Below are 23224 nucleotides of genomic sequence, written 5' to 3'. Positions count from 1 at the left end.
TTGGCGGAGCCTCAGGGGAGGACCTTCTCTGTTAGCGCCCTGGCTCTATGGAATCAACTCCCCCAAATTGTGTGAATGGTATGCATGTATGTTGATTGGATTGTTAAACTGTGGGTTTTAATTGGGTTTTATAGTTTTATAGTTATAGTTTTAGACTTTTATTTTTGACTTCTTTTATTGTGTTGTATTTGTATTTTTATGTCATTGTAAGCCACGCTGAGTCCTTTGGTATTGGGCGGTATAGAAGTTGAATTAAACAAACAAACAAACAAACAAGCAAACAAACAAACAAATCCCTGTTTCAAAGTAGTGTTTTTTGACATGTATTGGTTTCTCTGCTGTGCTTCAATTTGATCCAAATATCTATGCTCCAATTGAGCATTGTACAGAAATGCCAGCATTTCCCTTCATTTCTGGTCATTGGGTGGACTTTCCATAGCCACTTTGAGGGATATCTATATCAAAGGACAGCAATATACAAATATAATACTTGAAATCCTGCTCTGCTTTGAAGCATGTTTCAGGCATTACATGGATTGTTTTTGTAACCCTGATACATAGTGCTCAGAAAAATCAAAAAATCAATTTTAAAAAATCAATTATCTTGTACTTATATGCACATGCACCTTGTGAACCAGCACCTAAGCCACTGATAGCTGATTAAAGAGAATCATCACTGGATTGTCTAAGGTTAATTAAACAATCAGTAACAGTGAAAAAAGATGGAATTGACATGTTTCCATTCCTAATCCTAATGAAAGAAGAGTAAAACTAAGGTTTTTTTTCAGCAGTCTACTGGCAAATATGCTAGACAGGAAGAGGTCAAATTTCATGGGCACCCAACAAAGAATTATAAAAGGTCTATCAGGACACCATTGTCTCCAAGACCTACTGATGGAAAGTATCTAGTGCTTGCCTTTTGGGCAGAGAAGGACATAGAGGAAAAGGCTTAAGAAATTCCCCAATCAAAGGCCAGAGTAACCACTATGTGGATAGAACGCCTGAGTAGCATAATAATCTAAGTTCAAGAATGGACTGAAATCTAGACAGCAGTATCTTACTCCATCTTAATTCCTAGGCAATTTCTCTATGTGAGACAAGTACAGTGATCCCCCGCTCGTTGCGAGGGTTCTGTTCCAGGACCCCCCGCAACGAGCGGGTTTTCGCGAAGTAGCGCTGTGGAAGTAAAAACACCATCTGCGCATGTGCAGATGGTGTTTTAAACTTCCGCAGCGCTAGCGAGGAGCCGAAGATTGGGGGGCGGCGCGGCTCTTTTAAAACATCGCCGCCGACATTGGGGGCTCGCTAGCACCCCCCCGAACCCCCAACCCGGGTTTGGGGGGGTGCTAGCAAGCCCCCCATGTCAGCGGCGATGTTTTAAAAGAGCCGCGCCGCCCCCAATCTTCGGCTCCTCAGCGGCGAGCGAGCGAAGCCAAGCCGGCAGCAATGTCGCCGCCGCTGCAGCCAACGCGTGCTACGATCTTCCGGGCCAGCCAGGCTCAGTCACGGAAGGCAGCCGCTTGGCCCGGGATGCTGGGCCGAGAGGAGCCGGGCTTGATCCGCTGAGCCTGGCTGGCCCGGAAGATCGTAGCGCGCGTTGGCTGCAGCGGCGGCGACATTGCTGCCGGCTTGGCTTCGCTCGCCACGCCGCCCCCCAATCTTCGGCTCCTCAGCAGCGAGCGAGCGAAGCCAAGCCGGCAGCAATGTCGCCGCCGCTGCAGCCAACGCGCGCTACGATCTTCCGGGCCAGCCAGGCTCAGTCACGGAAGGCAGCTGCTTGGCCCGGGATGCTGGGCCGAAAGGAGCCGGGCTTGAAGATCGCAGCGCGCGTTGGCTGCGGTGGCGAGGGCTTGCGATGGAGGGTGGAGGAAGCGGCCATGGGAGGGCGAGCTGCCTCAGGGAGGAGGATCGGGCGGGACCAGGTGGGGGCTGGAATTTCTCCGCCAGGGCGAAGGGCGGGCGAGCGGGTGCTGGGGAGGGCTTCTCGCCCTCCCGCCAGCAAGAGGGGGAGCGAACGGCGTGGGCAGGCGAAGGGCGGGCGAGCGGCAGCGAGGAGTTTGCGTGGGCGGTGGGGAAACTCCTCGCTGATGCCAGCAAGAGGGGGAAGACCCAGGGAAGCCGCCCAGCAGCTGATCTCCCGGTTGCCATCTACGCATGCGTGCCCATAGAAAAAAAGGGCACGCATGCGTAGATGGTATTTTGACTTCCGGGTTGAAAAATCGCAAATTACCCTGTTCGCAATGGTCGGGGACGCAATAACCGGGGGATCACTGTAATTTAAGGTGGCCATGCAGAAGAGCCCTTTGTCTAAATTCACTTCTTTTAAAAGTAGCAATAGTAGCAATCACCTTTCATTTCTGAAATATGATACAGTGAGAAAAATGAACTTGGATCAACGAAGCAAAATGTATGAAAAAGAGGAATAAGTTGCTTCAAGTCTTATCCTAAATAACATTCATACAGTTTAGCTTCAGCTGACACTTTATTTGATAGTGAGGGGTGTACATAACGTTATAAATGCAGAAGACAAAATTAAGTAAAACAAACAGCACTTTTTCCAGTGTTAACAGGTTATGAAATTTGGCAAAAATTTTGAGACACAAAGTACTTGGATATATTAAAGATAACACACTTGAATTCTGTGGTTAGTAGCTGCATGTTTGTAAAACAAGGCTAAATACATTTCATATGTGATTTGAAACTGCATCCTATACCACACATTTACAAGAAGCTTTTCTGTGAGTTCAAGTGAGGTGCCTCATATTCTGTTCCCAGCCACCTTACAGATTAAAAATGCTATTTAAGAACTGCCTTTCATCATTAATGGATATGTACCAGCTCCTTAGAAACATTTGATTCAGATTAATTCTGCTCTTATGTTTCAATAAACAAGAGTTAACAGGTTTTGTTGTTGTTGTTAAAGGAGGAGAGGCATTTTGGATAGTTCTGTACCTAGCTGAACATGGTGTTCTATGTGTTCTCCTGGTGTTTTCAGGAGTTGTGATCAAATCTCACAGAGACGATGTTCCATATGTCCTTAAAAATCTAGACTATACTTCTAAAACACAGCATCTGTGAAAGATTGAACTGAGTATACTTGTTGTGTGGGAGGGTGTGGAAGGATGCCAAGTATAGCAATATAAGGTACAGCATGTATAAACACTTCTCATTGGCACACGGAAAGGAACCTTAGCTGACACTGATTACATTTTGTCCAACAAGGAAATCCACATATTGCATCACTTTGTTCACAAACACACATACCCAATCAAAACAATCTAAACAGCTAGGGATCAAATACCTCTGGCTTCCAACTTTTAAGCTTAGGGACCAAAAGTGTAGAATTGTAGAATACATCAGTGAGAGTTTTTCCTAGTGAGTTAGATATTTTAAGCATGGAACTGGAGAACATGAAGGAAACCGTTTTAAGGTGTCAGTAAATTGAGTAGTCTATACCATCACAGAAGTGCTGTTGTGAATTACTATCTTTATTCCATTCTTTGCACATTAAAGAACATATTTTGCAAGAAGGACAAGTTAATCCCATCTGATGATATGCTATTTTTAAATACAGAGTCACTGCATTACTGAGGTAGTATTGGAAAAGGCTTTACAACTTCATTGAACTGATCAAATAACTTGCCTTTAGTATCCATGCTGACAAAACTTTAGATAGCCTTGTTTAGGCAGAGGCTCAGCATGTAAGGCTGAAATATGATTAAACTTGGGGCATTGATCTTACTTTTTTTACATGCCTAAGATACTTAAGAATACTTAATTTGATGAATTTTGTTTTACATTTTATAGTCTTCCAGACAAGAACAGGGCTATTTTAAAACAAGTCTGCATTTTCAATTGTATAGTTCCAACTCCAGCCCAATGCAGCATTTTGCTATGCCAAATTCAAATTGCAAATATTAATTCAGAAGTACAGACTACATGAGAATAGAACAGAAAGGAGCACAATACCCAAACTTAATAAAAGATTCACCAAGCTGTATATATGTATTATGTACATCAGTACAATAACAGTGATTCTTACTGTGACAAACATCAGGAAAACTAGAAACATAGTAGGCACTGCAGATATTTTATGCATAAACTATAAGCTATCCTGGATATTTAGAACAGTGTAGAATCCATTAGCACATAAAATTAATCAAAAAATTGACACAGCAAGCAGTCTATGCAGTAACAGAGAAACACAATTTACTATACTTCAGGTAGAAAAAATATGCTTAGTGTAAGACTACTGACAATGTAGTTGTCACAGTAGACAAAAAAAAGAAAAATGTAAAGCCATTTTTACCAAGCAATTTCTGGCTTTATTTCATTGAAAGGTGGCCAACTGAAATTTGTTTAATATTCCTGATTAATGTATTAATGACGTAAAAACAAAGCAGAACATGTATTCTTTGGGCTATGACATTAGCTAAAACAAATGAGCAACTACTGAAGACGTAAGAAGTGAATTCACACAATCATTATTATTATTTTGCACGGCTTTTCACAATATATATAAAATATTTCTATTACGTATGTTCTGTTATGAATTGAAATCCACATGGTGAAAGAAAAACCTCATTTTCCAATTGAATCCCTACTACATTTTTAAATATTTCCAAACTACCCCTTAAGAATACAAAGTGTTTCTTCTACTATTCATTAAACAAATTTTGTATAAATTCATCACGTAGTTTTCAGTGGAATAAAATAAGAATGTGACCATTTTAGTGAAATAAATTAAGAACATGCCAAGAAATAATAATTTTTCACTTTAGGAGAAAATATTATTAAAGAAAGGAAGGATCAGAAGAATAATTAGAGTTTTTAAGTATAATTAATTCCAGCAAAAAGATAATCAAAAGTTACACATGACATTCCCGATGTTGTATTTCCTGGTATAAACGTTTAAAAGTTGACAGCTGATTGCTTAAGTACCGGTATGTTGTAGAATTTGCCAAAATAAACAGCTGAATTACAATTTAAATAAAGATATCCATTTCCAGGCACAAACTGAATACATAGACATAATAGTAATAGGAGTCTCTTGGAAGACACAGATACATACCACAGGGAAACAATAGGACCCAAGAAAGTACAGTTTGTAGTTCTATCTTTTCTTAGTCCCCCCCCCTCAGAAACAATATAAATGAAATTAGCAGCAGGAATAAAGAGATTTACAAGTAAAAGGCAAAATCATCAAGGTCCTTCTGTCCCACATGAAATGTTATAAATGAGACAGAGCATTGCACAGTAAAATATCTGGAAGAATCTAAGATCCCCTGCCATGTTTAGTTCACTAGTCATATTTTTCAGAAAGTTCAGCATTTGAGCTTGAATAGAAAAGAACTCTGCTGATCAAATGAATATTTAAAACCATAACAACAAGTACTAGTATGAAAGTACAATATGAGAGGTGCAGTAAAATAAAATATTTTATTAATTTGTTAAAACTGCGAATCAAAACTTTAAAATATGCAAAAGTTTTAACATGTGAACAACCTGAATATCTAATGAAATAAAAGTGCAAATAAACAAACCAGCATTTTAGACACACAAGTGCCTCAAACCCTCACAATAATCCACCTAATTTCATTCACAGTTTTCTTCCAAGGCACTAAAAGGAAAATAATTTTCTACAATAATTATAATGTGTTTTATACTACGGTTGTTACCAAAGGAAGAGTTATTGAATTGTCTTTTGGTTATCTATAACTTAGAACTCTAGGAGAGAGCTCTATGTCCCCTCTTCATAAAGCAAAATGCATAACTAAAGAGAAGGGTGACCAAAAGTCAGACTAGATTAAAATTGGGCCAGTTCCAGTATTACTTCTAAAATCCTTCAGTATTATTTAAGTCATGTTTGGATCTATGTTAACTTCTCAAGCTACTGTCAACAACATTTTAATATATGAGACTGTTCTATTTAAACAGATGCCTTATTTTTTATTAAAGAAACACATATATCTTATGGGCATTATCCTGTCCATTTCCCTCCTATGTTCTAATATAATTACAATTAACTTTCCCAAAGCTAGGAAAATAAATTAATTGAAATGACATAAGAATAAATGCATATGAAGATCTACATCTCTGAGCCCTTATCTTCCTAATAGCCCATATTTGAAGACTAAGTACTATGGTATTGTAAACACTTGTAATTTTCCGCTTTTATGCCTTTTGCAGCTGGCAAATATTTGATGACTTATCAGTGTCAATCCTGGAACTTACGCAGAGCCATGGAAAAGGAGTGGATAAATTCTCCAGGGAGCATTATAAAGTTCCAGTGACAAAATCACTAGCAATATAAAAACAAGTGTTTTACTCTTTACATTGGGGTGGAAAGAATTTGTTGATGACAAATTCATAAAACGGATTGTGAGGAAGTCCAGTGTTACATTTTGTTTGGCATTTGGCCATATGTCTTTAATGACTTGATTTTAAATTCAAGTCCTAAGATCTCAAAGTAAGTTATAGGAATGTTCAGCATAGATATGCATCCAGTTGTTATGCCCCAGTCAAGAGTGATGCTAGAAGTGGCCCCTACTTCTGCTTCTGAGATCATTTTACATCTACTACATAAACCATTAATTTTCATAACATTATTTTTTTTGGAAATCCAGACAAACATGCTTCAAATCTTTATACGTCAGGAAAAAGCATACACACGCACCTTAATTACGAGTGAAGGGGCACCATTGTAAACAAAGGTCAGTAGCACAGTGGTACAGGTAGATTGTCAAGAAAACCAATACAAGTGAAATACAGATTCATTTGCCTTGCATGTACATTATTGCCATATACAAGGAAGGAAATCTGTAAACTCATAATTGTGAAGATTTATTAATAAGGACCGAACAGCAAGTGAGTGCTCCATCTACTTTTTCTAGCTCGGTGTTCCCTATAGGGATCAACATGTGGTCCTTCAGTTTTTCAAATACCTGTTAGGAGAGAAAATGAAAAGCTGTTACATTTATGAATCGTTTTTTACTGAATCTTTATCATTGGTTTAAAATTTTTCAGTCAGAACTTTGTATATCTTCTTAGCAAATAGTGGCACCAGACTGACCTCCGTGCTTGGAAACTAGCAAGACTAGGTCCAAACAGTCTTTGAATGTAATGGCATGAGGGAATCCCAAGACTGTCAGCTAGATTAAGAAACTAGAAAAATATCCTGGAAAAAGGCGGTGGGAAATCACTTCTATTCTGTCTCTAAGTCAACTATACAGTATTAATGTATCCATGCAATTGATAGGAGTCAAAAATCAACTTGAAAGGAACTTTACTGTAGTAAAACAGTTCAGCCTCAAATTCTCTGGATCAAAACTGTAACACTAGACATTCAAGTTAGCATGCTAATACACTTTAGAGGATGGGGGAGCAAAAGACTGATAAATGTGCTATTGTGTCATATTTTAGTTCATAAGTCACTGATATGTCATACAGACTGAGCAATGCTGACTTTGATTTGTAATAAAATTATGCCTCAAGTGATGGGGAATATATGACAAACCAGTATTATGATTTAATGTCTAATAACAGCCTGAATAATGTTTATCCCATGCTTGCTTACTTAAGATATTATTAGTAGAGTTGGGGAACAGAGTGTTTTATGTGGTCACACCACAATTCTGTACTTTTGCTTCAGACCCAATATGTTGGTAATGAAAATTGTCAAGCATAATGTTTCATATTCATATTCATATTCATTCATTCATTCATTCATTCATTCATTCATTTACTTACTTACTTACTTACTTATTTATTTATTTATTTATTTATTATTTAGATTTGTATGCTGCCCCTCTCCGCAGACTCGCATATTCAGTAATATAAAGATTAAATAAGAAATAAGCAATAAGAGTAAGCTTTGAGTCAGCCCAAATTATAAAGCCAAAGCTCAGGAGAAATGTCAAAGATTTACATTTACCATATTTGTTGGGGAGTGTCAGTAAGCAGTGGTCTCCAACCTCCAGGCCAGCATGTGTAATATGTGCGCACAACTTGACTCACACAAGTCAAGCTGTACACATGCACACAGCAACGTACTGCTCACACAGCCTAGTTCCCATTTCCCCTTCAGTTGGACCACAAAGCCGTAAAGGTTGTAGACAGCTCAGTAGGGCACACCTACTCAATTTATACAGGTTGGATTTCTATCTATCTATCTATCTATCTATCTATCTATCTATCTATCTATCTATCTATCTATCTATCTATCTATCTATCTATCTATCTATCTATCTACCTACCTACCTACCTACCTATCTATCTATCTATCTATCTATCTACCTTATCTATCTATCTATCTACCTACCTACCTACCTACCTATCCCTCCCTCCCTCCGTCCCTTCCCCCCCTCCCTCCATCCCTCTCTTTCTCAATCTGTACAATTTATCCCAATATCCAAATAAATGTTCCCTAGAAACTCACCTAATATGACATCAGGTCAAGTGACTTGGGCCCAGGTCACTTCCAAGCAAATCACATTCAATAACATTAAATGATTGCCAATGAATAAGAAAAATGGGCATGTTCAGCTTAAAACTGTTCTGGTCCATTTGAAATAATATACTTAAAACTCAGAGAGTGACTCCTCTGATAAGCAATAGCATCAGAAGCAGACCAACAGAATACTGGAGTGCACAGCATTTCTATGCTAAGAATAGCACAAGCATACACACATATTAAGGGGTGTGCATAAGTGCCCCAGAGTGCCTACTGTCCCCTGTCCTAATGATTCTCTTTTACTAGTATCATGTATATAAATATTATTATATCTTTGTATACCACCAATACATACTTGACAAAAAAACAAATAAACAAAATAAAAAATTACTGTATGGCATAATTCGTTCAATGTCCAGGAAAACCTTTTTCACCTCAAAAGACTAAAAGTCTAAACAACAAAATGAGAATATGGGAAAACAAAGACAGAGAGTCAAGTTTGAATAAAGAATAAAAAATTAAAGGTTTCCCTGTCAGTCATGTCTAACTTGAGGCATTGTGGTTATCTCAGTTTCTTGACTAAAGCAACCAGCATTATCCAAACACAATTTTTGCGGTCATGTGGCCAGCATGGCTCTATGCCAAAAGTGCATGGAATGCTGTTACCTTCCCACCAAAGTGGTACCTATTAACAGTGTTCCCTCTAATTTTTTTTTGGGGGGGGGGGGCGGAAAAGTATAGTGTCTGAGCGGCAGTCCCTTCGGGACTGGGCGGCACAGAAATAATAAATAAATAAATAAATAAATAAACAAACAAACAAACAAACGACCTTGTTTTGCCTCAGAGAATTTCAAAATAAAATACTGTACTGTGTGTCTATAACAGTGAGCTCATAATAGGGCAACTCTATCAATATCAAAATGCCACTTAAATAGTTGAGCTAGTTTCAAACTAGATTTTGATTTTCTTTCTCTCTTCCTTACTCCCATTCTTTTTCTTTCTCTTTTCCTTCCTCTCTTTTTTCTATCTGTTTCTCTCTCTTCCTTTCTTCCTCTCTCTCTCCTTCCCTCTCACTCTTTCCCTCTCGGCTTCTGGGCAGGTTTGGAAAACTCTGAGTTGATGATGATTTTTAAGTGAGCGATTGCTCACTGCTCAGCTTAGAGGGAACTATGCCTAATTAATCTACTTGCATTTGCATGCTTTCGAATTACTAGGTAAGCAGGAGCTGGAGCAAATAATGGGAGCTCACCCCATTGTGTGGCGCTCAGGTCTAAGAACCCAGGCTGTCAGCTCAACTGAGAAACTCGGCATCTTTAACTATTAAGCCAGCCCCACCCCTAAAAAACAAGTAAAGAATAACCAAAAATACTAGATTAATTCAGAATCTGATACAAGCAATGGAGAATTGCAATTTACACTTTGAATATCTTATCCTAACTAAACGTTTAAAGTAATGAGTGACTTAATAATTGTAAATGACCTAGCAAGGAGCAAGGCCTTGGTCAGATCTCCTGCACCTCTGGGAACGAAAAAATGAAATATACAAATATATTTTTCACCATGTTTTTGAGAATAGCTGTTTTATCTTTATCCAGATTACATAAAAGTCTGAATTTGTAGCATTCTTTCCTAAGAGCAGTTAGGTGGGGAACAAAGGGTGAGATGGCAAAAAAGGCAAGACTGTGGAAACTTGACATATTTTCAAGTGCATTGTAGCAACACTTCTACCACCTAACTTTTTTTCGCCACTGCCGCCACCTGTCAGTGCTGGTTTCTATTTATCAATTTAATACCATGCATTGTCAAAGTCCATTAGTGTCTGTCTGTGTGTGTGTGTGTATAGTGTGTGTGGGGAAAAAGATTACAGGTTCAATGCTTTTCTTCCAAACCATCTTAACTTACAATTGATCAGCATTTTACAAGAACAGGTCTAGCCTTCTCGCCATTACCTTTGCACTTTCTGGATACTCCTCAGGGGCTCGATGCAACAAAACATGACCTTTGCCAGGAATGTTTAAATACACACAGTTTGCTGCTGCATCATCGGGAACTGTAAGTTTGTCGTAACGGTGGTCACTCATCTGCTGCATTGTCTGTTACAAAAGAAATAAGTCAGATTTATATAAAGAAGGGCTTTATTACTCTTCAGAAAGTAGGAAGAGAAACAGTTTTGTTTTTTTTAAATGGTATCAAAAAATTATTGTAGTGTAACATGACAGTTCCCAATAAGAAATTCACCTTATACAAGTTACAGGAAATAAAAGAGATATATACAAAATTTGTTAATACAAATTCCAAAATGTTTAACGTTTCTGAAAGGCAAGCATGTTTCTATCTGGAATATATTAAGCATGTATTCAAACTCGGAGTTGTCACAACTAATATCAGTTTGTGCATCCTTTGAAATATTTATCTAAAAAATTAAGATATATACAGTAAGATCAGCCATTGTGAATAATTCATACTAACCTGCTTTATTTAGGCAGAATTGCTAATAGAATCAAAAAGTCCTACTAACAAACTCACAAGCTTTTCATTTGTGAAAGGCATTGTATTTGTTCCTAAGAAACAATTTTGTTTTGTCCTAGTTTGTTCTTTGTTTGGCAAAAGAAAAAAGGGGACAACAGAGAAGGAGATGGCTGGATGTAGTCACTGAAGCAGTAGGCGTGAGCTTAAATGGACTCCAGAGGATGGTAGAGAAAAATGAAGGCCTATAGGAACGTTGTCCATGGGATCATGATGGGTCGGAAATGATTTTGCAACTGACAGCAACAAAAGTTTGTTCTTTGGGGAGAAACATTTCAAAGTATCCTACATTCCACATTTTGGGTGTGGAATAATTTACTCTAGCTTTACTTCCTAATTGGATTTTTAAAGAATAAATGTTACTACTGGAAAAAAAATCAGCCTGAAATTTTGGCTCATTAGTTTTCATTAAAATTAAATACCAAAACCACTCAGCCACCTTGGTCTTATAGAAAAATGTTATGTTCTCATAAAAGACAGACATAGATCTAGTTTTCAAATGTTATGTCTTATTAGTTCAGCACTAGGTCTCACTTGATGCTAAAGCACAATGATGTTCAGTATGACTTTAAAACAATTCTTGATCTTGAATAGGTCAGGCCTATTTGGAAGACACTTTTCTCACAACAAATACTTAGCTGATATTCTTTGTCCTATGGACAGGAGAGCCCTTACAACTTTTTTTAAAAAAATATAACATTGCTGTTAGAAGATTTAACAACATACTCATGCAACAGTAAATTTACACTGCCCGTTGCGGGGAAATAAAATCTGCTTTCTGAATACTTGCCCAATACCATTTTGGTGAGGGGAAGAATGCTCTTTGTTCTCTCAGCTGGCAGGCTATCTTAGATATCAAGCTCAATTTTTTCCCTTAATTTCCATTGGTAATCAAAATTTAATAATGCAATTATGCTAATTGTACAAAGCGTCTTGTATTTTTTGTGCATTCTCTTAGTGTACAATGTTTGGGATAAGTACATGTTTGTTTGTTTTTTGTTTATACTTTAGTTTTAACCCTACATCAAATAAAAGCAAACTTCTAAACCTCCAGTGCACTATTTCAAGGGAAAGGCAAACAATGCATGTCAAGAATTCAGGATGTGGGTGTGGGGACCAGAAAGAAGACTTGCAGTACCATGGACAGATCCTTAAGTGCAAGAGATTTGGTCTAATACAGTGCCAAAAAAAAAAAATCCCCCTCCTATTTCATATCCCATTTAAGGAGAAGGGATGTGCAGGTGCAGGAGATATTTTCAAAAATGATTATCACAACTAATAATTTGCTGTCTTTAATGACAATCAACATTTGCTGTTTGAGGTAGGTGCCTCACTCTTCCAAATGGTAAGACTGATTCTGCTTCTATTTCTTGCATAAAAACAACATAAACATTAATAAATATGATGATGTACAGCTTAATTCACTAGATGACAGTGTTTAACTTCTATACCTTTTGTATATTCTTGTACATGTCTTATGGGTATAAATATGTAAATTGAACAATAGGCCTTTGGAAATAACTGTGAATGAAAAATGGTACGTAATCTTTTAACAATTCCATGGAAGTTTTAACTACAGGAGTCTCAATAGCTACGTTGGAGATTGAATCATAAACATCCTGTAATGACTCTTAGGCAGTGTCTTACATTCCTGAGGAAATTGTAATAGAATTTCATGTTTCGTTGCTACCTAAAATGTTTGTGTAGTTTTCCTACAACTGAAATTTGGTAATATCTATTTCATATAATGTAAACATAAAAAATATAATCCTCTCTTTTAAAATAATTTCCAAAAATCGCATATCCTGGCAACCTCAGATTGTCCATATGTGTAAAAATTAATAAAATATGTGCATATAAACATATTTTATTCCCAGGCAGAAAAATCTTAAAAGAAGATCTAATTTTTCCAGTTTAATATGCACACATTTCTTTACAGTGTACCAATTCTGAAGATAAGTAACTGCTGGTACAATGCCACCATTAAACAGAGCAGGCTTTCTGTTTCAAATTTAGATAAAACAGACCAACATCGCTTTTTTTCAGATTTTCCTTGCAATTCTATTCTTCAGCTAAAGCTTCAAACATACGGTATTTGATCTTTCAGATGAGTAACAGAGGAAGAAAATTATATAAGCAAAAAAAATTGCATGCACACATTTCTTGCTCAAATATTGCCTTTAATTGTCTGCATTAGAAAAGCAGTAGTTACATTTCCCAGTCTTGATGTTGGTGGCAAAGTTGGTGTTCAATACTGAAGGAGAAAAAAAGGCATTATGTATTGCAGTCTTTGTCATTTGTTTTCTTAGAAATGAAGAGATAATTGAAATAAAAATGAATAGTGTATGATACTATATAAAATGACTTGGGAATAAATTTAACTAAACTCACTGGGGTTTGTTTTGGCATATGTTTATGTAAGGCCAAAATGCAAATCCTGAAAATATATTACCTTCAAATTTCATGCTCATATACAGTATATGCTGACATTTTTTACAGTGAAGTAGATAACTCCAAGAATTATGCAACTAGGAGGATAAATGATGCAAAGTTTTCAAATATATGGAAATGTAATTACTTCATGTAATGCAGGATCCAAAGTTTATTCTTCTGAGCTTTCCTCAGGGAACTTCTCTCTACCAGAATGTTTACATGATATATAAAAAAATATTCCAAATTTTGATTCTTGGAGCAAAGTCTGAATTGGTTTGCTTAAGAATTAGCTCTGTCCATAACTCCATCCATCTAGGCTCTGTTTATAATTTATGTTAGCATAATACTGATGTATCAATACAGAAAAAATAAGAGTGAATTTGGTCTGAATCAATACAATGTCTTTACTGTAAATGAAAAAAATAATAAATAAACATAGTATATATAAATAAATAATTCATAATTGAATTGTTAATGAAACATTTATGAAAACTTTCAGGAATGTGTTTGATTCAGCTAGTTTAGTCATTGAAACTGAAAGTACAGAAATAAAATACGGTACATTTTGCCTTTATTTACAGTATACAGTCCTTTAGTAAAGTCATCTTCTCTTGACAATGTCTGCCTGCCTGCCTGGTGGCCTGCCTGCCTGGTGGCCTGCCTGCCTGGTGGCCTGCCTGCCTGCCTGCCTGCTCTAGCTCTGCCGAGAGAGACAGAGAAAGAGAGAGTGAGAAGTGGATCTTTTCCTTCATCTGTTGGTAAATTTATTATTTATTATTTATTTATTATTTGGACTTCTATGCTGCCCTTCTCCTTCTCAGGGTGGCTTTTAATTTCATATGCAGAGGGAGGGAGGTATCAAAATATGAATCCATAAGACTAGATGAATTTCAGGTATATACAATGCTGCAGTTTTTGAATACCTGGCATACTCAAATGCATAAATCTGATGTAGAAACTTGGTATATAAAGTTTATATTATCAAAAATGCAAGTGCATTTACAAACACTTATTCAAGTAATTATGGGAATAGTTGAGTGAAAATGTAGTTCTGCAAACAAGTAACACTTCTTTCTAAAGTGATTGTGGTACATAAGGTCTTCTTTTACCATGGTGGGCACAAACTAATTTTCCTTATAATGCTCCCAAAAACCCCCAATGGAAAATGTAATCCATCTCTCCCCAAATCTTTCTATCAATCAGCAAGTAAAGAATAGTTGTAACAGTGGAATAATGTTATAGAAATACATTGGGATAGAAAGGTTTGACCACAAGTGATTAATTCAATGCAAATGTCAACAGAACATTCATTTTGCCAGATCATGCTATTTGTAAGCAATACTTTCAGGAAACTTTCCTTGTTTGAAAAGATTGTAAGAATTACAAATTCATTTTATGTGAGTCTGATTTCCTGCCCAGAAAAATCTTTGCATGACGGGTTACACTAGCATTTCCTGCATATTGATTATTTCTGGGAATTCTCTCTCTCTCAAAAAATCATTTTGCTGCATATTCCCTAAAGCCGACTCATGCTTTTCTGTTGTCTAGCAAATTAATCTGCAAACTTCCCAGTCTAATTTTTCCTATTGTGTTTTGCAAAGTATATTTTGCCATGAAAGGTCTTGAGTAACAAGTAAATGCATTAAAATGTGATTAGGGAAGTTCCTAAAATAAGCATCATATTCCTCTATCAGTTTGTCATCCTGGCTTTCATTGTTTCATTTAGCAAGATTACTGAACAATATTTTAATTGAGAAACAAAATACAACCACAAAAGATTTTATTTAAGCTTTCTTCCCCCCCCCCCCCAATGAAAAGAAGAACACATGATCAATTATGTGTAAAATGTAGGGAAACTTTACAACGTGATAAGGCTCCAAGCTTGGACAGATAAATTAAATAATCTTTTCATTAATATGAAATATTAAAATTAAAACTGTATTGGTTTGGACAGATCTGTATTAAGTTACATTGTCTTTTAAATCAAGCACTAAATGTCAAATTAGACTGAGCTACCTGTATTAATAATAATAATAATAATAATAATAATAATAATAATAATAATAATTAGATTTGTATGCCGCCCCTCTCTGTAACACACACACACCAAATTCACACAATTTAAAAGGTGGCAGATATCAGTATAAAACAAATCACATCACAAAATACAAAACAATGAAAATCTGACATAACAAACCAGTTGCATTAAAATGCAAATCTTATAAAATCAGGAACAACCAAAAGATTTGATCTGATGCTCAGAAAGATTTATTTGTTTGATTTATTTATTTGTTTCCTCTTCTCTTTACTACTCAGTCTTGAACACTAAGCACCAAATACAATGTATGACTACAATTGAACCCAAAATGAGACATTTCTTAAGTGAATTTTGCCCCATTTTACAATCTTTCTTGCTACATTTGTTAAGTGAATCACTGCAGTTGTTAAATTAGTAACACAGTTGTTAAGCAAATTTGGCTTCCCCATTGATTTTGCTCATAGAGGGTCACAAAAGGTGATTGCGTGACCCCAGGATATTGCAATTGTCGTAAATATGAGTTAGTTGCCAATTGTCTGAATTTTGCTTATGTTACTATAGGGATACTACAATGGCTGTAAATGTAAAAAAAATGGTCATAAGTCACTTTTTTCAGTGCCATTATAACTTTGAACAGTCACTAAACAAACTGTTGTAAGTTGAGGACTATCTGTACTTTATTTTCTCATCTGTAGGCAAGACTACCCTACTTGGAGAAGAGTGGCATAGGGATCAAACAAACAAACACACACACACACTTACTTATTAATCTGCTTTTCCTGGAGGAGCCAATTCCAGAATGTGAAGCAGGGAGATTACTGTTTAGTCCTTAAATTTGGAATCTACACCTTCATTTTCTGAGATATAGTTGAACAGTAGGAGACAGGACAGGCGCAAAGGCAGATTCACATACTTGTTGCCATCCTGTCACCAAAAAACTGGTGACGCCTTAGCTCATTTTTCCTTCTTTATATTAGATACTTCTGAATAATATTTAAATATTTTTATTAGGTCCTGAATATATGATTTTTTTTCCTCAAAACAATCATCAAGCTGTCTGGCTTTGACTTCCACCAGAATAATACAGTAGATGTTGCTGCTTGTCTTTATGATCTGAAGCTGCAAGTATATATTTCTAAAATGAAGATTTTTCCAGGAAATACACTTTTGTGCTCTTTGCCTAGATCTATGATGGTGACCCTATAGCACATGTTCCATAAGTGGCACATGGAGCCCTCTGCAGCCATGCAAGCAGTTGATCATCTCAGTTCCACTGCGCATGGGTAAGTGCCTCCCACCGCCGGCTGATTTTCTGGTCAGACAAGCTCATGCTTTCTCCTCACTTTCTCTGGCCTGTGCCTTCCCAGATCTCTGGAGATTCCACCACTGCGCTGTTTGGGCACACAAGCCTTCCCCCCCCCCCTTACCAGGTCCATTTGGGGAAAGAGGCCTTTCCTCCTTCCCAGCTCCATTTATGGAAAGAGGCTTTTGCCACCTCCCAGCTCTGGGAATAGGAGGCTTTCCCCCTCTCCCACTGCTGTTTTGGGATGTGAGGACAAAACGGGAGTACGTGCATGCATGCTCGGTGGATTGCACATGTGTGCAGGGGTGGGATGTGTGGGAGGGGTATTGTTTGGCACCTGAGGGAAAAAAAGGTTCGCTATCACTGGCTATCACCAGCCTAGATCATCTCTTCAGACAGAGTATTAAAAATATTGCTCAAAAAAATAAAGGGAACACTCAAATAACACAACCTAGATCTGAATGAATGAAATATTCTCATTGAGTACTTTGTTCTGTACAAAGTTGAATGTGCGCAATAGCATGTGAAATTGATTGTCAATCACTGTTGCTTCCTAAGTGGGCAGTTTGATTTCACAGAAGGTTGATTTACTTGGAGTTATATTGTGTTGTTTAAGTGTTCCCTTTATTTATTTTTTTGAGCAGTGTATATCCCTATACACCGTTCACCTCCTTCCTTTTTTCCTTAGATTTGCAGAAATAGGTATTTTTATTGTGATACAATAGTTCTGCAGTACTCTTAATATGCTCTGAACTGTTTTACCTCATTCAAATAACCTTGGGCTGAGGTCGCAGTAATTGCTCAGCAGTAACTGCTTCATAAGAAGTCCTGCAAAAAGAAAAAGCTTATCCAGGAAAAGACTCAAGGAAATGGCTAAAAGTATTGTTTTGCTGACAAATTTTTTAAGACTGAACATCCTGTTTCTTGGAATATGCACAAGGGAAGAAATAGGAAACTGATCCTCAGAAAAGCAAAGGAAAACGAACAAGAAGAACAAAGTTCCTATTTACGTAAGCCAAACTGACAGCTACCTCCGCTTTAGCATGCTTAAAGATGCGTAACTAAGAGGATTCCTGAATTCTTTACATTCCCACCATAGTTGTACTTTGGATCGGAGAAATGTATTAAAGTCATAGATCAGCCTTGGGAAGGTGGGGTACACTCATTAAAAACAAATAATTTAAAAAAATTAAAAAGCTACAAGATATAATACATATAAATGAAAAACTACAAGGATGTATACAAAGTGAGAATCTAAAAGAAGGGATAGAATATTACACATGCTTAGGGAATTATAAAAGGTTATAATATGGAAGACTATTACATTATGAAGCACTCTAATATTCTGTAGCTTCCTAGGTGCTCATTAAATCTAGTTTTTAAAGTTGAGCCCGAAGCACAGATCATCATCCAATAAATGGGATGCCTATATTAATTACCACATTTGAAGTGCTAGTTTACAATTCTATGTATATATATATTTTATATCAACTTTATTTGATTAGTCAATCGACCATATCAAAGCGAAGAAAAGGACCACATCAGTCGTCATAAAACTGTGACTGGTTAAAATACAATAAAAATGGCTAAAATAGAGGGAATTTGAATAAATAATAAGTTAATATGCTAAAATTGAGTAGTAAAACATGAGAATATAATTCATGCAAAGGATTATATTAAACAAATCTAAGATACTGATATAAAATATTCTTAAGTGAGTTCATCTCCTTTGCATGCCACCCCAATATGTTCTATAAAACAAGGCAAAGAAAATATCTTTTAACCTAATGACTGAGTTAAACATGTTATGCTAACACAGCTATTTTATCTTACTCAATACTTAAACCTAAAATTTATTAGAATTTTAGATCAGAGGTAGGTTCTCCCTCCATGGCATTGGACCAGAATACCTCCGGAACCGCCTTCTACCGCACGAATCCCAGCGGCCGATAAGGTCCCACAGAGTTGGCCTTCTCCGGGTCCCGTCGACAATGTCGTTTGGTGGGCCCCAGGGGAAGAGCCTTCTCTGTGGCGGCCCCGGCCCTCTGGAATCAACTCCCCCCGGAGATTAGAACGGCCCCCACTCTCCTTGTCTTTCACAAGTTACTCAAGACCCACCTATATCGCCAGGCATGGGGGAACTAAGACATCTCCCCCAGGCTTTCTTATATTTTATGTTTGGTATGTATGTGTTGTATACTTTTTAATTGTTGGGGTTTTTCATATAATTTTTATTATTAGTTTTGTTCCATTGTTATACTGTTTTTTATTACTGTTGTTAGCCGCCTTGAGTCTTCGGAGAGGGGCGGCATACAAATCTAATAAATTAAATTAAATTAAATTAAAATTCCTACCGGTTCTAATCAATTCTTTAGAACCATTAATAACTTGGTGATAATGTCATGGAACCAGTTCTGTTGGTGTCTCCATGGGCACCACTATCTTGGATTTTTGATTGATGCCGGGGGGCACAAAGCATGCACATGGCACAACCCTGACCAGAAAAATAACCCACCCCTGTTCTATAAAGCTGCTTAAAAGGGAGAACCACAATCCCACAATCCCTATAAAGATATGTCCAAGAATACACTTTGATTACACCACATAATAGCTTTCATAAATTATAGCATGAAGTGTCTACCCTTCCATAACTTTCACAAAATCAGACATAAGCTCAATTTTCAATTAAGATAATTCATGTATATAGGTGGCCAAATGTTTTTCTGAAACATAAACCATGTACACGTTCCCAGAATTTAACAGCCTTGCATCAAAATAGTAGGAATAGCACTGTTGGATCAGGTTTCACTTAGGCAATGTAGACTTAAATTTCTCCCACTGTTGTTCCTGCACAACTGGGTGTGTGCTGTCCTCAGCTCAGAGGTAACCCTGAGACATCAAGACCCATATCGCTTGTTCCCCATGCATTGTTTACTTTTATCAAGCTTTATTATATAAAATCATTTGCAAACAAGGCTGAGTCCAGTTAAAGAACAATGGCTTATGTACAGAGTCATTAACATGTTGAATGAAAACAATTCTTCTGAGAAAGAGTTCAGGAAGAGGAGAAAGAAACAGCAGCTGCATGGAAAAGTCCTATTCAAAAGCAATTAGTCAGGTCCTTTATACTTTTACCTAATTACATATTAGGAGAAAGTAGTAATTTCCTGCACTTTCTGTTTATTTCCTGTTTATTGTTCCTTTTACTTTAATAATATAGCAGCTATGTTACAACACCACAGGCTACCCTGGCATTTTAAATAAAAGTTACACTTTTATTAAAAATCTTAATAATTTTATTAATGATTATGAATTCCAATGCTATATATGTATATTTAAAAAACCCCAATAGATAATTCACACTCTTGAATGGCATTATGTTATTGATATCTCCATGGTAGTACTGTACATTATTGTATACATTTTTAACAGTCATTTGCTTATATTGTGTTTGTATAAGGACAAACCATGACATGAGTGTTACAGATCCAGCTGGAGACATAACTATAGCTAAGATTTGTAACTTATGCTAAATACTCTGCCTCATAACCAGTTTCACTCTAGTCATAGAAGGAAATTTTGTTTATTTGGTTTTTGCATCTCTTATTTATGCTCCATACTTCATGGCCATCTTATTATCCTACTGTAAATATAGCCTGTAAAAAAACTGTGGTTGTTACAAATTTAAAAATGGTATTACTGAAATTAACATCTTTGACTACAGTCTATTTAGGACATACCAAATTAGAAGTAATCAACCACCATCGCACTGAAGTATGCTACAAAATGTATACATTATGGATCTTACATATTTATCTATATTTATCTAATCTTACATACTTATCTATATTTATCTATAAATATCTTACATACCTTCCTAATAAAAATCTTGTCAAGCCCTGCTAGATAATGCCATTTATTATTTTTATATTACGGTATATTAGTTTAATATCCCATCTTATAAGGCTATTCATCTTATACACTATTATACACTATTCATCTTTATTCCAATAACAAATCTATCAGGCAGATTGCTCTGAGAGATTGTGACTGGCACAGATCTGTCAATGTGCTAAGGAAGACTTAAATTTGAAGTATGTTTTGCCAGGCCAACATCTTAACCAGATTTAAGAATCTTCAAGAAGAGCTATTATACAATCTACTCAGATGTTTCCAAATCACGTCACCCATCTTTATCCAATCATACTTGTACTGGCAATAGCACTAGCGCTTATGCATAGCTCCATAATGTTTTACAGCACTCTCTGCGCAGTTTACAAATGTCAGCAATCTGGTGCCTTATTTTACTGACCTCGGAAAGATGGAAGGCAGAATCAACTTAAGTTAATCAGGATCAAACTCCTGGGTGTGGGTAAAGTTAGCCTGCAATATTGCATTCTAACCACCGTGCCACCATAGCTCAGTATTCAGTACTGTTCAAGACACTCCTTATACTGGCCCAGTTTCAGCTCATTAACAAGTCTCTACTTCTTTATCTCTCCTGCCAAATACCTAGACACAGGACTGATGATAAATGAAAGGCAACGTTAGCCGAATCCTGCATAAAGGTCTATTAAGGAGGTAAGAAAAACTCCTGTGGAATAATATACCTTGTGTAATATATTCTCTGTTCTAATAGTTTTACTTTCCTATGTATTTATTTTGTTTGATGATGCCTAGAGATATTTGATGAGGTGGAAAAAATATGGAGTAAGTAAAGTAATATGGAAGAACAACTCAGTAGTGGAAAACCTAATGATCCACACAAGCATTTCAGGTTAAAAATGTATCACTGTTTCAATTCTCATAATAGCAGCTGATGAACTAGAAAATGTCTGCTAAAAATTATTATAGCAAAGAGGCATGAAAATATTAATTTGATTTACTGCCATATAAATATATAGTTCTTAAGTCATGTTGGAAATTTATTTATTTATTTATTTATTATTATTTATTTATTTATTAGATTTGTATGCCGCCCCTCTGTGCAGACTCGTGGCGGCTAACAACAGCAATAAAACAGCATATAATAATAATCCAATACTAAAACAGTTAAAAACCCTTATTATAAAACCAAACATACATACAGACATGCCATGCATAAAATTGTAAAGGCCTAGGGGGAAAGAGTATCTCAATTCCCCCATGCCTGGTGGCAGAGGTGGATTTTAAGCAGCTTACGAAAGGCAAGGAGGGTGGGGGCAATTCTAATCTCTGGGGGCAGTTGGTTCCAGAGGGCCCGGGCCGCCACAGAGAAGACTCTTCCCCTGGGTCCCGCCAAGCGACATTGTTTAATTGACGGGACCTGGAGAAGATCCACTCTGTGGGACTTAACTGGTCGCTGGGATTTGTGCAGCAGAAGACAGTCCCTGAGATAATCTGGTCCGGTGCCATGAAGGGCTTTATAGGTCATAACCAACACTTTGAATTGTGACCGGAAACTGATCGGCAACCAATGCAGACTGCAGAGTGTTGGTGTAACATGGGCATATTTGGAAAAGCCCATGATTGCTCTCGCAGCTGCATTCTGCACGATCTGAAGTTTCCGAACACTTTTCAAAGGTAGCCCAATGTAGAGAGCGTTACAGTAGTCGAGCCTCGAGGTGATGAGGGCATGAGTGACTGTGAGCAGTGACTCCCGGTCCAAATAGGGCCGCAACTGGTGCACCAGGCGAACCTGGGCAAACACCCCCCTCGACACAGATGAAAGATGTTTCTCTAATGTGAGCTATGGATCGAGGAGGACGCCCAAGTTGCCCAGGGTAATGGACCGACAGATGGAATTGTCCTTGGGAGGCAAGACCCACAGCCACTCCGTCTTGTCTGGGTTGAGTTTGAGTTTGTTGACACCCATCCAGGCCCCAACAGCCTCCAGGCAGCGGCACATCACTTCCACTGCTTCATTGACTGGACAATGTAGATTACAATAGACAAAACCCTAAATGTTTGAAATGACAGATAGCTTGCAGCAAAAGTTCATTAGCATCATTTCAATGCTACTTCAGCAGGGCTCTACAAACTGATTAAAATGACTTTACTATGACTATGTTACGTAAAACATTAGCCTGGTGAAGAGATCAACTGATTAGCATGACATCTCTGTTTAAATACCTTAGAAACCATGAAGATAGTTTATATGAAAAAAAGAGCACTGTGAAAAGAATTAATCCCATCATAATGCCGGCGAAAGGTGGGTTTCAGCAGGTTCTGACCAGTTTTGGAGAATCGCTAGCAGATATTTTCAATAGTTCGTAGAACTGGTAAATTCCACCTCTGGCTGGGCCCGCCCTCATCTATTCTCTGCCTTCAGAGTCACAGCTGATTGGGAAGAAATTGAGATTTTTCACTAACCTTCCTCTGGGGTGGGGAAAGAATGGAGATTTTACAGTATCCTTCTCCTGTCACACAGACGCTTGGCAACATATTTATGACTTATAAATAAATGTTGGTCTTGATTGTGGTCATAAGTCAA

The 23224-nt window shown here is 37.1% G+C and overlaps 1 protein-coding gene across 1 annotated transcript in view; it reads right to left on the bottom strand.

Moving 5' to 3' along the window:
• Positions 1-5420: 5420 nt before the first annotated feature.
• DDAH1 (dimethylarginine dimethylaminohydrolase 1) overlaps positions 5421-23224 on the bottom strand; it is a 63745-nt gene continuing 45941 nt past the window's right edge. The window contains exons 5-6 of the mRNA XM_070746624.1: positions 10402-10545; positions 5421-6944 (exon numbers count right to left, since the gene is read on the bottom strand). Of these exons, the coding sequence (XP_070602725.1) occupies positions 6828-6944; positions 10402-10545 (261 nt within the window). The 3' untranslated portion in view covers positions 5421-6827. The remainder of the gene's footprint in view (positions 6945-10401; positions 10546-23224) is intronic.

Source organism: Erythrolamprus reginae, chromosome 3, assembly GCF_031021105.1.
Source record: "Erythrolamprus reginae isolate rEryReg1 chromosome 3, rEryReg1.hap1, whole genome shotgun sequence".
In the NCBI taxonomy this organism is placed as follows: Eukaryota; Metazoa; Chordata; class Lepidosauria; order Squamata; family Dipsadidae; genus Erythrolamprus; species Erythrolamprus reginae.
This window is presented reverse-complemented; position numbering and strand designations above follow the sequence as displayed.